We start from the raw sequence: 17,500 nt of genomic DNA on the forward strand, positions 1-17,500 counted from the left end.
ATATATCGATTTTATCTGAAAAAAAAAAAAATATTACCCATATGATAAGGTAGGTAGATTTGGGTTTTATGGAGGCAGAAATAATAAGTGGTAGGAGAATGATATAGTTATTAAAAGTATCAGAGGCCCCATTCAGGCCAGCATGACCAAAGAGCAATATAAAATCAAGGAAACAGGACATGGAGAAAAGTTTAATAAAAAGACAAATATTATAGAGCTAAGGGTCTAATATGTAAGGTATAACATGGAAGTGAAAGTCAAATGACATGGACACAACGATGCCAAATGAAAGGTGCGTTAAATTAAGAAACTGGAATGGCATAAAGGTCAGTACCAGACCATATAACACAGTGACAGCTAATATTAAATTTATTGTCATACACAGGGAGCAACACCCAGGAGGGTTTATCAAAAAAGAAAATAACAAATACAAATAAGACAATGTATAAATGGTGCAAAATTCATCATGTAAAGATATAGTAGATAAGAAGAAAAGATCTATGGAGGAGATAATGAGCATGGCCGACTCCATAATGATTGTTTCACTAAAACATATTTAGGGAGTGATTAAAATTTTTTAATCGAATGATATAGTTTATGAGAATAAGAAAACACAGCAGGAGAGGGGAGAACTTTCAGGATGAAGAATTAGGATATGTAACTATAGAAGTCCACAGAAAAGTCTAAGACTCATGAAGCACTATGGACGAAAATAGACAATGGTCGTATTTAAATTATAATAGGTGATGTGCGATTTAGTGAAATAAGTCCAGAGGGCAGATATGAATGATAGGAATTAATTAATAGTGGAAGATTTCATGCTTGGGATACGAGAGGAAAACGCTGGAAATAGGTGTTAAAGAAAAGAGATTTCAAATATATTAGTACAGGATACATACAGTAATAAAAAATATCCGGTACAATTAATTTAAAGACTATGTAGGCTAATTATTCAAAGAATACTAGTATAAATTCAAGTAAATATCATAAAAGAAATTAGCCATGATCAAAGAGAGGGATTAATTGTAGTACTGTCTGGCCATTCAAAGGACCAAATAAGTCTAGCGATAGTATCTCAATGGGTATCTGGTGCCTTGGCCAACATACTACCTACATTTACATATTGTCGAATACAGTAGTATTAACGTAGAGTACTGTACTATATAGTTAATAAACAATACTGTACATTACTGTAATACTATATTGTACAATATGTGAATAATGCTAGTTAAAATTCCCTACGTGTACACATTGTAGGCTATACAAAGACCTTAACCATTTTTGTACGAAGTTCTACATAGTCGTGAAGGATGATTTCAAATATATTAGTACAGGATACATACAGTAATAAAGAATGTCCGGTACAATTAATTTAAAGATTATGTAGGCTGATTATTTAAAGAGTACTAATATAGATTCATATAAATATTATAAATTTTGTACTGTGCTGTACTATAACTGAAATGTAAAATTAGAAAATGTACATAGAAAATTTTTACTAATCTGCAAGGGGAGGAGGATTGGCTACACTATCATCATTACTGGGTTCCATCGTCGTTTCCAGAGGAGGGATTGCCTGAGGAGGGTTTGCTGGAGTGGTTTCAGGGTCAAGAGATTCCTTAGTTGGAGGAGGAGGTGGTGATGGTTAAGGCTTATGCTCGGACTTGGGATCAGTGGTTGACGGATGTGGTGGTGACTGTTTCTAGCAATGGGGAAAGAACATCCTTATTGGCAGCTGCTTTGTCAAATTTTTCAACTTTTTCAATATGCTCTTGTAGCTAGCAAAAGTCTCATCCATCAAATGCATGAGTTTCAGGGCATGGGCAAAGGAATGATCCATGCTGCACATCTTCTACTTCCTTTCTTCCATCTGCCAACTTCTCAAGCATGAAGCAGAGTTTAATAAGATGGCCGGCAGTGTTGCCACACATAATCAACATAAACCTGGAGAAGACAGATGAGGGCACATTTATTAAAATAACATGATAAATAATAAAAACCAAGAAAATCAGAATTATATTAAACTAGTCATACGAATAAAAAAGAATGATTAATTTTACAGTGCCTGTACAACAGTATTTCAACTTTTGATAAGAGAAGCGGAAAAATTTACATCATTAGCTTATCTGTTCTTTTCTGCGTTAAAAAAGGGAGCCCGGTGTTCCTCCTTGGCAATGAAAATTCTTTGGATCATCTTCCAAACCAAACCCGTCAAGAAATAAGAAATTATTTCAAATTAAAATACAATAGAGTAAACTACGTAAATTAAATTTCAACGCATGTATATTTAAGAACAAGTATTCTAATTAAGATTTACTTCAAACGTACATACACTCAAAAAAAAAAAATATTATATATATAATAAATCAAGTACAGTACAGAATGTATAGGCACTGACGGAACCAAAAATTAATTTAAATTGGCAAAACTGTAGATTTTTACAATACTGTACGTATTTTTGACAGACACGTGTCTCTACATTAAGGAAATTAAACAAGATTTAAACATTAATTACATATATTGTAGTGAATACTTAGACTCAAAATGCAAGACATTAAATAATAAATCAAATGCAGTAAAATATACATGGGTACTGAAGGTACCAAAAAACTAATTCAAATTAGCAAAACTAAAGTTTTGTACAATACTCTAGTGTATCTTCTGCAGACATGTGTCTCTATGTTAAGGCAAATCTTGAAATAAAACTAAAAAAAAATTTAAGTAATTAGTTACATAAACTACAGTATCTAGATAACATAAGAAGCATTTTGAATGTAAATGTCTATAAGCTTATCTGTTTCAAAGATGAGCTTTTTAAGCTCGTTCAGGATAATTGTCGCTGCCCCATGGTTTGCAGAGGATGACTCCCCAGTAATTTTCACCCTTCCTCAGCCCAAAACAGCATTTAAACTTATCAAACACCCTTTGCTGGTTTGGAAAGGAGTCGGCAGGGTTGTGGCATCTTGGCTGGTGGAAGGCTGGGGATCATCCTCCATGAAATAGCCGAGTTATGACTTGGCTTTTTCATAGATTGTTATCAAGCTGATGGTGATCCCCTTACAATGCTGGTGCTCGGTTCACACAAAAAGGGCATCCTCAATATTTACCATGCCCTTTTACCTCACCCTGGACACAACCTTTGCACTGTGTTGGGTACTAGAAGCTACGGCAGCATGATTCTTAGCTGCACTCTTCCCTACGTACCTCTTGGTATGCTCATTAACGCTAAAAGATCTTCCAACGGCTGCAATTTTCCTCCCTTCCTTGCATTTATCAAAGACTTTTGCCTTTTTCTAAAGTATCATGACCTTCCTCTGCTGCTTAGCAGAACCTTTGTAAGTCGAAGCAGCTGTCTTTTGGGCCGTGATCTTGTAAAAAGGTAAATCAAAAGTCAGGCAAAATACGTTGGGATGAAGTGGGAAATGTGTATGCAATGACACACAAAGGAAGAGTGAGGACTGAGTTAGTGAGAGATGGGATATTGTGCTGGGTGACTGGAAGGGCCTGATGCAAACCGGTATGGTAAGTTTGAAATCGAACATGGGAATGTGGCTTTTTATTTGATTGGTTATATGGTTCTCTGATATGCAAATGAGTGAAATCACGAAGAATGAATCTGCTAAAAGTGAGGGCTGACTATAATGCAAAAGTGGACAAGTGATATGGAAAGCGTATTCTTATTAGGAATATGAAAAAATATTGTTATGATGCTGATCATTTTCATTTTCAAAACATTTTGTCGCGTCCAGGCAACATTTTTTATATGAAAATAAGACATAAATAGGTACAAGTTTAGATAACAAACTAAATAATGTAAGAACTTTATTGAATAGCAAGAGCATATTCTCTCTAGCAACTGGTTTGTCTATCACAAAGAAGTGGATATTCTCTTAATTTTTTTTTCAGGAACCATGCCTACCTGCAAGGCCTTGTATATGAATTAGTAAACAGATTTTTAAGGGGGCCGGTCGACTAATGTTGTTTTTTATGTACAGGACATTGGCATCCATACCACTTAATAAGGTGACTTAGGACATCTCCAAACTGCATAGGATTTTTTCCTCTGACCTTACGTTTTGTGATGCCAGAGTGGTTTATCCTAAAATTGAGTGTTTTTTTAAATTCCATCTCCTTCCTTGATACTTAATATCAAGACCTGGGATTAGTACCCTATATAGAGTTTTTTTTTTTCTAAAAGTATTTTCTTTTGCTAAATATGAATTTTTTCCTTATGGTAACAAAAGAAAACCTGAAAATCAGGGAAAAAATTAACAAAAAAATATGAAAAAAATGGGAAATAAAGAGCTCTATTTGATTGTTTTTTAATGTCTTATTAAGTTATATACTAAATTTCAATGCTATATCTTTAAAACTAAGGGAGAAGATAAAATTTGAAGATCAATAAGTATAGTTTTGAGGAATGGGCATTCAAAGTTTTCTTTTGTATTTTTATAAAGACAATATTAATAAATCATGATTATTATGAACTTCATGTTCGTTTTCAGATAATAATATACCAAAATTTATAAGTTTATCATAAATTAAGATCCCTTTTCTCAATATCTGGCTTCTTTAGGCGAGACAGTTGCTCCATCATCTCTCTCCTTCCCTAACTCTGCTAATATCCCCGATATTACCCGCTTCTGAACTCTTATTAGAGCGAATTTTCTTCCTTATGTTAGTGAGATGTTGAAATATTCTTTTCCTCTTTGGCATATCTTTAAAACTAAGGGTGAAGATAAAATTTGAAGGCCAATAAGTATAGTTTTTAGATATGGGCGTTCAGTTTTTCTTTGTATTTTTACAAAGACAATATTGATTATCATAAGTATTATGAATTTTATGTTCTTTTTTGGATATTAATAAACCGAAACAATGTTATTTATTATAATTTAATCATAAAGGAAAATCCCTTTGTTCAATATCTTTCTTCTTTAGGGTCCTGTGTCAGGCGAGACAGTCGCTCCTTCATCCACAACTCTCTCTCTCTCTCTCTCTCTCTCTCTCTCTCTCTCTCTCTCTCTCTCTCTCTCTCTCTCTCTCTCTCTCTCCTTCACTAACTCCACTAATATTGCCAATATTGCCCACTTCTGCACTCTTATTAGAGAAAATTTTCTTCTTCCTTTTGTTAGAGAAGATGTTGAAATTATCTTTTCTATTTTGGCATGATAAAATTCTTGCCAAAACCAAGAAAAACAGACGTAAAAGCGAGTGAATGTTTGAGGTCAAACTCAAACGTATACCCTCCCTGAGGTTTGTGCTAGCACTGAAGGGTATAATCGTAAAACTTCCTGTCTTGTGATTCATAGAATTTATACAGGTGCCATTGCTCACAATTCTTTTTTTATCAAAATGTGATAATTATCAAAATTTATGATAACAGAAGATATATGCATTTTCTTGTAAGGATCAATGTTTTTGTTTTATTGACTTACTTTTACTAATCACCCTATAACTATGAAAGTAAGAGGATTTTGACAAAATAATCCGTATACGCATTCTCCATTGCCATACGAAGCTCAGTGAATTTTTTCAGGATTTGATGTTATTCGTCCTATAGCCCCATATATTGGCATACTACCGGCCGGGCCCCTTGAATTCAAAGTTTGCACAAGTTGTAAAAGTGGTGAACAGAAAGGAAAAAAGCTTCTACCACATACAAAAGACCTTACCTACTAAATTATAATAAAGGAAACTAGGCATAATATTGATAGGTTTCATTCTCAAATAGATTTTAAAATAATATTTTTTCCAATAACTTTACCTTCAAACCATATTTAAGCCATTGAGAACAACTACCCAATGATCTTTTCTTCCTTAAACGTTATTTGCTTATATGTTGTATGTGTGCAGTGATATCTATTTGGGCTATTCTTTGAGGTGCCTATGAACTAGATGTGGACAACACTTCGGGAAATCCACTCGAACTGAATGCTTGCTTGCCAAGCCTACCTAGTTGAGGATTAGGGATCATACTTCTGCCTACGAGTCTGGTTTGGATTTAAAAATTTTTGGGTATTAGTATCCTATAGTGAAAACAACTGGTTGAGAGTAGCCGAATCTATGGAGATACATTTTCGGAAACCAGTGATGAACAGTGAGAAAAGTTCAGGTGCTCTTTTTTTAGTTTGAGGTATAATTTGATAATATGCTGATTTTATAGTTTATTGCCTAGGTCTGTCCTTGTCCTTATGATAAGGATTTATATTCTTGATATACATACATACATACATACATACATACATACATACATATGTGTAAATACACAGGTAGAGTGATAGATAGATAGATATAGACATTTGTATGTGTGCTCAAGCTTATGACAATATTATTTAGTATATAATATGTAACATAATTACCGAATCTAAGGGCCAGTTAAGAGTTTCTCATTTGGATTGAATTGGATTTATGAAATTGGGCTATCAAGCAGGGAAATGGAGCCTCTTTTAAGAGGCATGCAGAACCAATGTGTAACTTGGGGAAAATATCTCAGTGGCACTAGGAAGTAAGAGCTATGACAGGTTGGACAGCAAGATTGAAAAATGGAACTTTGAACTGTGGGTATAGTGTAAGGCTAAAAGTTGGGTGGAGCTAAGGGTCAAAAGAATGCTGCAAAGACCTTTGGTACACCATCTGATGGAAACTGATGGCCTTAACTCCTATGCACATTTCTTACTCATGAAAGATAGTGTTTCCAAGATCTTTATAAAATTGGGAATTAGAATATTCACTTGTAATCTAAGAAATAATCTAAAACTTAGACGTATGATATATATGTTTAATTAGTATCAGCTTTTTCTAATTTTAATATCTATAGGGAGAGTCTGAGCTTTTCAGCAATCATATTAACTGTCATCACCGCTCTTTCAGAAACTACTACTACAACGCCAGAAAAGGTCACCTCAACAGTTCCAGTAACAACTGCTGCCACACCTTCAGCATCAGTCATTCCTGCTTCATCAACATCTAATGCTAGTGTCCCAGCAACAGTCACTCAAACAGTTCCAATAACAAGTACTCCTCCAATGACAGTAACAGTCATCACCGGGCGTACAACAACAACTTCTGGTGCACCAGATACAATTACTCCAACTGATCCAGTAACAGATGTTTCCACAGCTTCAGTAACAGATAACCCTATTGTATCAACAACCCCTGGTGTGCCAGAAACAGTCAACTCTACTATCCCAGTAACAACTGTTCCCACAACTATAGTAACAAACACCCCTACTGTATCAACAACTACTCCTAGTGTGCCAGAAACAGTCACCCCTACCATTCCAGTAACAACTGTTCCCACAACTATAGTAACAAACACCCCTACTGTATCAACAACTGCTCCTAGTGTGCCAGAAACAGACCCCTCTACCATTCCAGTAACAACTGTTCCCACAACTATAGTAACAAACACCCCTACTGTATCAACAACTGCTCCTAGTGTGCCAGAAACAGTCAACTCTACTATCCAGTAACAACTGTTCCCACAACTATAGTAACAAACACCCCTACGGTATCAACAACTACTCCTAGTGTGCCAGAAACAGTCACCCCTACCATTCCAGGAACAACTGTTCCCATAACTATAGTAACAAACACCCCTACTGTATCAACAACTGCTCCTAGTGTGCCAGAAACAGTCACCCCTACCATTCCAGTAACAACTGTTCCCACAACTATAGTAACAAACACCCCTACTGTATCAACAGCTGCTCCTAGTGTGCCAGAAACAGACCCCTCTACCATTCCAGTAACAACTGTTCCCACAACTATCGTAACAAACACCCCTACTGTATCAACAACTGCTCCTAGTGTGCCAGAAACAGACCCCTCTACCATTCCAGTAACAACTGTTCCCACAACTATCGTAACAAACACCCCTACTGTATCAATAACTGCTCCTAGTGTGTCAGAAACAGCCCCCTCTACCATTCCAGTAACAACTGTTCCCACAACTATAGTAACAAACACCCCCACTGTATCAACAACTGCTCCTAGTGTGCCAGAAACAGTCCCCTCTACCATTCCAGTAACAACTGTTCCCACAACTATAGTAACAAACACCCCCACTGTATCAACAACTGCTCCTAGTGTGCCAGAAACAGTCCCCTCTACCATTCCAGTAACAACTGTTCCCACAACTATAGTAACAAACACCCCCACTGTATCAACAACTGCTCCTAGTGTGCCAGAAACAGTCACCCCTACCATTCCAGCAACAACTGTTCCCACAACTATAGTAACAAACACCCCCACTGTATCAACAACTGCTCCTAGTGTGCCAGAAACAGTCCCCTCTACCATTCCAGTAACAACTGTTCCCACAACTATAGTAACAAACACCCCCACTGTATCAACAACTGCTCCTAGTGTGCCAGAAACAGACCCCTCTACCATTCCAGTAACAACTGTTCCCACAACTATAGTAACAAACACCCCTACTATATCAACAACTGCTCCTAGTGTGCCAGAAACAGCCCCCTCTACCATTCCAGTAACAACTGTTCCTACAACTATAGTAACAAACACCCCTACTGTATCAACAACTGCTCCTAGTGTGCCAGAGACAGCCCCCTCTACCATTCCAGTAACAACTGTTCCCACATCTATAGTAACAGATATCCCTACTGTATTAACAACTCCTGGTGTGCCAGAAACAGTTACCCCTACCCTTACAGTAACAGCTGTTCCCACAACTATAGTAACAGACATTCCTGTTGTGCCAACAACTCCTGCTGTACCAGAAACAGTTACCCCTACATCAACAGTCATCCCTGCTCCTGCGGTGACTACTACTCAAGGTTTGTTTTAGTTTAAAAGATACTTCATTTACTCATCTAAAATGAAGTTTGTTAATGTTATATTTTAATGATAAAGTCATAGATCTTATATTAGAAACACCGGGGCACAATTAATTGAACTACAGTGCCCCAAAAATGTTATAACCTAAGTATTTCCACATTCCTAGATAGTTATATAGAGTACTGTGCAAGTATTTAGGTTCAAGTTCTAATTATGTTTTTTTTTTTTTTTCTGGATCATTTGGTAGGATCCTTGTCTTTCATGCATTATTTCTTCATGCAATTCGTTTGTGAAGTAGTTATAGGCTATATTCCTATTATACAATGGTAGTTTGTTGATTTATATTGAATTGACTATTATTGATATTTTATGCTTTCTTTTTACATTAAGGTAGTGGTAAGTTTTCAAAAGACTTTTACTTAATTGTAACTAATAACCATATTAATCTTATCACCCTATATATCTTCTCCTGAGATTTATAAAACAACACAAAGAGTTATTGTCGCGAATGAAGTGAGTGACCTTATATGAAATGCCAAAATTTTTTGAAGATATGTCACCTAACACGTAGCTCAGTCATTCCCAAAACATAGATTTTAGAGCGGAGGTGGCGGTGTGGTGATGGTGGCTGATATTTTCGGCGGTGGAGTCAGTAACTCCTATGCCAATAAATATATTCAGATGAAATTTGAAGGGGGATATATATATATATATATATATATATATATATATATATATATATATATAAGCTTTGTTTCTGCCAGTTCATGTTCATACCTGCTATAAGCATGCCCTGGCGGTCACTTTTGTTCGTAAGGGACGACCTTTAGTTAAGAAATCAGTGAGGAGGAGCAAACTACTCCCAGGGTTTTGCAGATATTCAAATTATTTTCACAGGGTTTGATGGGTGTTATGTGACCTACATTCCTATCCATTTTTGTATTGATACTTCCCATAGAAAAGTCACAGTAGCCCTTTTTCGATATCCGAGGGAGTCCAATTTTCGCCGTTGCCGTAAATTACTCAGAATACTTAAGATATCTAAATGAAATTTTTAGGTGTTTATGAGATGGATATTTACTTTGTCCATACCAATTTTCATGTTGATATTTGCCATAAAAAAGCCATAGCATACGTTTATCCCGGTATGGGTTGAATGGTTATTTTTGGGAGTGGAGTAAAATGTTCCTAGAATAATTCACATATCCAAATGAAAATTTCAGGGATTAATGGGAAATACAGTTTCTCTGTTCCTGCCAAATTCCATGGTAATATATACAATTGAAAAGACACAGCTATCACGTAGCCTTCTTAAATATGATGTTAAATGTAGAAACATTACAGTTAACTGCGTGATAGTGAGCGACATCAATGAGGGACATTGCCCATCTCATAAATAATATCCGTCCTGAGTTCAGCTAGTATTTTTTTTTATTGTTTTTTCCTTGTTTTAGAATACATCTATTCTTAAAATCTTGTTCACCGTTGATATTCCACAATCAATAACACAATTTATCTAGTTAATTTTAAGCTTAACCCACTATAAATAATGTACCATTAAAATATTTTATTCTACTTTTAGAATACTAAAAACATAACACTTATTCCATTTTAATGTATTTGCCCTTATATATAGCATTTAGCTACCCTAGAACAGTTATGGGTTATCAGAAAAACCTTAAATAGCTGGATCATTGATTCATTTAGGAGGAAGCACTTCTGGGACAAGTGCAGGAGTACCAGCGGGAGCAGGAGATAATGATGGTGCTGGAGGAGGTGTAGGAGATGATGATGAAACTGATACTGACGTAAACCCTGGTGGAGCTGGAGATGATGATGAAACTGATACTGACGTAAACCCAGGTGGAGGTGGAGATGATGATGAAACTGATACTGACGTAAACCCTGGTGGAGGTGGAGATGATGGTGCTGATGGTGGTGATAATACAGATGGTGGAGGTGAAGGTGGCACTGGAGGTTCAGGAGAGGGAGGTGGTTCGGGAGGTGAATCAGGAGGAGGTTCAGAAACTGGGGAAGAAGGCTCTGGAGGAGGTTCAGAAACTGGAGTTACAGGTGAAGAAAAGGGAGATATTAATTAGGAATTTAATTTCTTATTTTAATTTAGCCTCTTTATTTTACATTTAATTAAACAGCCCTTCAAAATCAGATTTTATAGTACAGTACTTCATCTTTTATTCTATTCTCTTTCATGCAGGAATCAATATAAAGAACGCATTTTCAGCTCATAAGTCGTTAAGTCGCAAAAAGCGAAAGTGGTGATAATAGAATGGTTACTTTATTTGACGACAAATTCTAATTTCAATAAGATTGAGGAAAAACTTCAAAATCTTTGCAACAATGTTTCTGTAAATAATTGAGAAAGTTAATGGAATAATAAGTAAATTGCAATTCATACAAATTTACAGGCAATAACGCGTTTCGGGTAACTTATATTAATATTTTTAGTAATCTATTTACTTTTATAGTTATCTACCCAGTTTTGAAGTTGAGAAACCTTTAATATAACGATTCCTTTAACTTGTACGAAGCTAGTTTTAGCTGTTTCGAAACAAAGATCTTAATGACATATATCCCCAACAGAAAATAGCATAAGTAATTCTTATGGAGAATAGCATCCACCATCGTAATTTAAAATTGGATCATTGAATTAGTCATAACAGATAAAAATCTCATAAACGCAGAAAAAACACAAATCATGAGCTCTATTACTGATGTTTGGCAGAATTAATCATGCATAGAACGAATGATCTATTGAGTGCAAACTCAAATTAAAAGCAAGCAATAATACACATACAGACACACATGCAGACAAGCAAGTATGCGCACTTTATACACATACACATACACACACAAACACACACACACACACATACACACACTATATATATATATATATATATACATATATATATATATATATATATATATATATATATATATATATATATATATATATATATATATATATACTTGTATATATATATATATATATATATATATATATATATATATATATATATATATATATATATATATATATATATATATATATCCTCATAAGTTTTGTAGTTTTGTCAAAATTAGGTTCTAAATGATGGTTAGGACAAATAATATTTTCATTGAATAAAAGCAAAGAAGATTCAGGTCATTGTAAGAATTAAAGGGTGTATGCTTAGTATAAAAATAACTCTATACTCTAAATATGGTTTGATTCAAAGTGATGAAGACTTATGATGGAAAGACTGATATGGGGAGAACAGGGTGGATCTAGGCTGTATGTGGTATATATTGGCCAATAATAAAATCAGTAGAGACAGTGTAGAGTATGTTGAAATTATATGCTATAGAGGATGAGCTGTTAAAGAAAACTTAAACTTGTTATGATCGACTTGAAGCGTGTATCATTGAACTGTATAGATGGAATATTGTCTTATAACCCAGTTACCTATAAAGTAGAAGTTAAAAGAGGATGGGCACAAGGATGGAAGAAAGGGAAAGGAAGAAGTGAAAGATGTAAACTAGAAGCCCAAAATGTGGCTGAGATTAAGGGTCAAAGAAAACCTGTAAAGACCCTTTGCTAATGCTTCCAGTATGCAATAGAACTTTTAGGCACAAGAGTGATAGGTTTGATCAGAAATTGGTCTGAAGAAAAATGTGCTATGCCTTCAAGGTTGTTATATAATATTATGAAGCAAAAGAAGCTTTAAGTCAGGAAAATAACAGGGGATGCAAGGGCAAATATTATAGGATCACAAAGGCTGGACATGGATGGAGTGAGAACTGACTGATTTTTGCAAGGGATTTCTTGATTGTGCATAATGAAGGGGAACATCAAAAGTTAGTAAAAGAACTTGAATATAAGAATGCTGAGAGTGAATGTAAGCAGGAGCAGAATAAAACTGCGATAATTTAGGAACAATTGCTATTATGAATAGTAAAATTGGAAATGAATGAGTTATTTATTTTTGTATAATAATTAAGACGCATTATTGGTTTGTGCGAAACGAGGGAGTCAGAGAATAGACAAAGCAAAAAAAGGAAGCAAGGTCTTTGCAAGATTTAGTAAGATACTTCAATTTTTTCTTCCCCAGTTGTCGAATACGTATTGATACACAAATAATCAAATCTCTCTCCAAACATATTTCCATAAAACTCTTTCCATTATCAGTTACTTCATGAACTCCATACCTGCCAACAACTTCATCTTTTTTTCTGTCACTTTTCTTTACGTTCAAATCCCGTAGCCCTTTCGGCCTTTGATGTTCAAAAACCAGGTAGACTTTCCCCAAAAAGTTATATATCCATCGGATTTCTTTCTCCTTCATTCACACCTTTTCACCAGAAATTTAATCCTGCCACATTCAATCTTCCTCATACAATCTTTGATCAATCATCAGTTATTTATTGACAATGCAATTCATTACTCCTTCCCAAGGTCTACTTCATTCAGCTACCCAGGGTATAATAATTCTTTGTCGCCCCCACTTCTATGTCTGCTGCTATTTTACTTCTGTCTCACTAAGGGATACAGAATTCAGCTTTCTCTTTTTTAAAAAGAAACCAGCTAATATGAATCTCATGTTCAGCACTACTTCCACACACATTCAGAATCCCTACACTGAAAATCTTTCTTCTCTGATTATATTTTGTAATAAAGACACCAGTTAGTGTCTGTATCTCAATACCCTTTTCCGTATGGTGAATTTCACAGATCGCAGTCTAGTGAGGAAGCTATTATTGTCTTTTTATGGCATCATTCAGGAGTGAATGATTAAAAGAGACCCATCTACCTTTTAGGGGTCTTTACCTCCAACCAATAGGGACATAACCCTTAAACACTATAATTTTGGCACCGGGATGAAGTTGGCTATATCTGTACACAACACCGCTGGAATCTTCTCAGATAATTCCTAGGTTATACCTCTTATTTCAGCCATGGTAGTAGTCCACAGTAAATAAACTCACGTGCATGCTTACACAGATGTATATATATATATATATATATATATATACATACATATATATATATATATATATATATGCATTTGATAGCGCTATATTCTATTAGCTTTCAGAAATAACACAAATTCAGAATTCAGTATATGTGAAGCCCTTCAGACCTGTTTACTGAATGTATCTGTTTGATCTATGAAAATAAGTCAAATCTGGCAATTTGAAGTAATCGGCCACAAGTACAAGATTATCTAAGGTGTAAAGTGATTTATCATTAACAACTCTATCATATAGCATAATGTACAGCCCCTGAATTTCCCTGTTTTCCATCAGTAAGCTACTCAAAAAAAAAAAAAAAAAAAAAAAAAAAAAAAAACAGTCATTCACAATTTTTTTTTTAAGTAGAGATTGGGGTATCAACTTCTTGTTTGAAAATCTTCCATAAAACTAATCACTTTGTGGACCAACAAAGAGGATCATCCCAGAGTTGTTGATTCCCTCTCGCACTATATAATTCCTCTCTATCTTGCATTAGCTTTCTCTCTGCTAAGGAATAAATAATTCAATTGCCTTTTCCTCCTCATCTTCTCTTCATCCCAATGCTAACGTCTACCTTCTTTTCACATTACTCTCTCTCTCTCTCTCTCTCTCTCTCTCTCTCTCTCTCTCTAAACTCCCGGTAAATATGTTTATTCATTTTCTTTTTATCAACTTATCTCTTCTTTTGTTGTACTATGCATATCACATTATCTCCTGAATACCTATAATATGCATCAACCACTTCAATCATTCCTGGTATGATTACTCCAGTTTTCTCTAGTTACTGTACTTATACTTAACTATGATCAATGAGGACTATATAATCGACAAAATATCAATCATTCCACAATCCATTCCCAGTCCCTTTCCTTTCTCTGACTAGCGAAATGTAACCTAGGAGACAGCACATGGATGGCTTGGATCCTCTCTCACAAATGAATTCTCTTTGGTTTTTCATATATAATAAATGCTATCGGCGTCAATGACCTTAGATGTCAGGATGCCAGAAAACTTTCAATCAAGCAATCAATCACAATGAAGCAATCACTTTCATTATTAACACCTATTTTCTTTCATTAAACTACCTTCTGCAATATACATCCTCCATCTGTTATACGCAAAATCATGAGATTTCTCTTTTTTATTACATACCAAATGCTGCTTTCTCATCTATACTTCCAGTCCTCTTGCCCAACCGTTGAACAGTAAACATTTGATCCTTGCGCTCATTTATTTGTCTGAACCAAACTGATATTTTTCTACCAATCCTGTCAGCTGTATTATTTTCCCAATAAAAATTATTTCATGCTCCTTACTTGGCATACCAAGTAATGTTTTAGGCTCCCATAACTTTTAGTCACCTCTACCAGATTTTCCCATCCATAAAAAAGTTATTTTCTCACCCATTCCTTCGTAACCTTTCCAGATCTACCTAAAAGACCATAGTCGACAACACAATCATAATGAAATCAGTATTTCATAACATTTCGCCATAAATCTCATCAATTTCCAATGGACATTTATTCTTTAAAATCCTCTTTGCAGTAATTAAATGTCTAACTTTTACTTCAAGAAGCGTACTTGAATTATTCTAATCCATCTAAACTCACATTATTCAGCTTTACCTTTCTTTTATTCTTCATATTCAAGGCATCTTCAAGATACTCAGTCTATCATACTAAAATTCATCAATATATAATAATTTTTTCCTTCATCTTTTTCTCTCTTAATTTTACGATGTTTATTCACTCAATCATCATGGACGTCCGAACAATGTCTTCTGTCAGATAACGTTAATCAAATCCTCTATTGTTTTCCTTCACTAACCTACTTATATAACCTTCTCACCATTATTACTTTTATTTCCTCTCCCTTCCTTTTTATGATGTCTTCCTGAAGATCATTCCCAACCTTTAACACCACACTATTTTCCATCCCTCTTCTCATATATTACCCTTTCATTCGAATGTAATTTAGTTTTCCTAATTGCGTTTATAGCAGCAGATGATGATCAAATATAGGCCCTATTATTAACCCTTCCTTTTCTCACCATTACCCTCGACCCACAATTTCCTATACTCTGTATATAATATAACAATGTTTTACTTTCCTCGAACTTTTCTAATTAGGTTGGCCAAGACACAAGCCACCCGTTTAGATACTACGTCTAGAGAGTTATTGGGTCCTTTGACTGGCAAGACAGTACAACATTGGATTCCTTTCTCTAGATACGGCTCATTTCATCTTTGCCGACACATAGACAGAATAGTCTAGCCTATTCATTACATGTTCTTCTTTCCTAATACATTCACAACACTGGGATTACCAAACACTTCTTTTTCTTTCAAGAGGTTAACTACTGCATTGTAATTATTCAGTGGTTACTTTCATCTTGGTTAGGGTAGAAGAGACTTTAGCTATGGTGAGCAACTCTTCTAGGAGAAGGACACTCCAAAATCAAACCATTGTTCTCTGGTCTTGGTTAGTGCCATAGCCTCTCTACCATTGTCTTCCACTGTCTTGGGTTAGAGATCTCTTGCTTGAGGGTACACTTGGGCCTACTATTGTATCATGTTTCTCATCCTTTTGTTATTTTGCAGTTTTTATAGTTTATATATGAAAGATTTTTTTTAGATATTATTATTGTTATTAAACTTCTCTTGTAGTTTATTTGCTTTTCTCACTGTGCTATTTTTCCTATTGGAGCCGTTGGGCTTCTAGCATACTGCTTTTCCAACTTTGGTTGTAGCTTAACATTTAATAAAAATAATAATGTATGTTAATTAAAACTTCTACGAGAACCATCTTATTTCTAATAGACAAGCTCCTTTCTAATAATTTTTAGAAGATTCTTTCCATTTTCATTCACTCTAGAACATTATACTTACCTACAAAACCAGTTACCCATCTTTGTATTTAAAATGCAGCTGCCTTTTTTGTTTGCAGAACCCAGCTAAAAAGAGTTTCCGGGAGTCATTTCAGGGAATAATTCTCTTGAAAAACTAGATTTAGAATGCTAAAACCATTATGATGCTAATCAATATTTTCTCTATATCTCTTTAGATATTTCTTACGACTTAAGGACAACCTTTTTTTCACCAACTCGAAAAATCATCTTTAGCATAAGTGTTCTAAACACTCTTGAGTTAATAGGATTATTCTAGTTAGGTGTTATAACTATAAGATAATATATAGTTATTAATCTATAGGATTTTTTTATGTAATTATTTTTTATCTTAATAAAATGGATTTCAGACAATATACATTTCATGCCACTTAGTAATTCATACATATTCATAGTTACCAGCAGAAAAAGAGCATTACTCTTCATAATGAACGCTCGTGATAAACACATTAAAAAACAACGGGATAATTATGAAAAAAGCAGCATATAGATGATTTTCATAAAAACGACTAGAATACAAAAGATATTTATCAAATGAAATATTATTGCCGAGATATATAAATACCAATTAAGTAGAATTAACCTTAGGGTATATTCATGACTATTGAATATTTTCAGTGAAACTGGATATCTTATAAGAGAACCAATACTGTATGTACGCTATGATTAAATACTTAGTCCTTTCTAAAAATTAATTTCAATAACGACTCCATTGCAGAATCTGAAAGCATCACTCTCACCAAATACTTCGTTCTTGTTGAAGGAGGGCCTTCTTTTGCTATT

General features: G+C 34.7%; 1 protein-coding gene across 1 annotated transcript in view; it reads left to right on the top strand.

Moving 5' to 3' along the window:
• Positions 1–17,500, top strand: part of LOC137649330 (titin homolog) — a 137,909-nt gene that overhangs the window by 26,166 nt on the left and 94,243 nt on the right. The window contains exons 7-10 of the mRNA XM_068382312.1: positions 6,871–7,400; positions 7,439–8,798; positions 10,507–10,872; positions 17,436–17,500. The exon at positions 17,436–17,500 is cut by the window's right edge and continues 72 nt beyond it. Coding sequence (XP_068238413.1) covers positions 6,871–7,400; positions 7,439–8,798; positions 10,507–10,872; positions 17,436–17,500 — 2,321 coding nt within the window. The remainder of the gene's footprint in view (positions 1–6,870; positions 7,401–7,438; positions 8,799–10,506; positions 10,873–17,435) is intronic.

The sequence above is a fragment of the Palaemon carinicauda genome, chromosome 11 (assembly GCF_036898095.1).
Source record: "Palaemon carinicauda isolate YSFRI2023 chromosome 11, ASM3689809v2, whole genome shotgun sequence".
Lineage (NCBI taxonomy): Eukaryota > Metazoa > Arthropoda > Malacostraca > Decapoda > Palaemonidae > Palaemon > Palaemon carinicauda.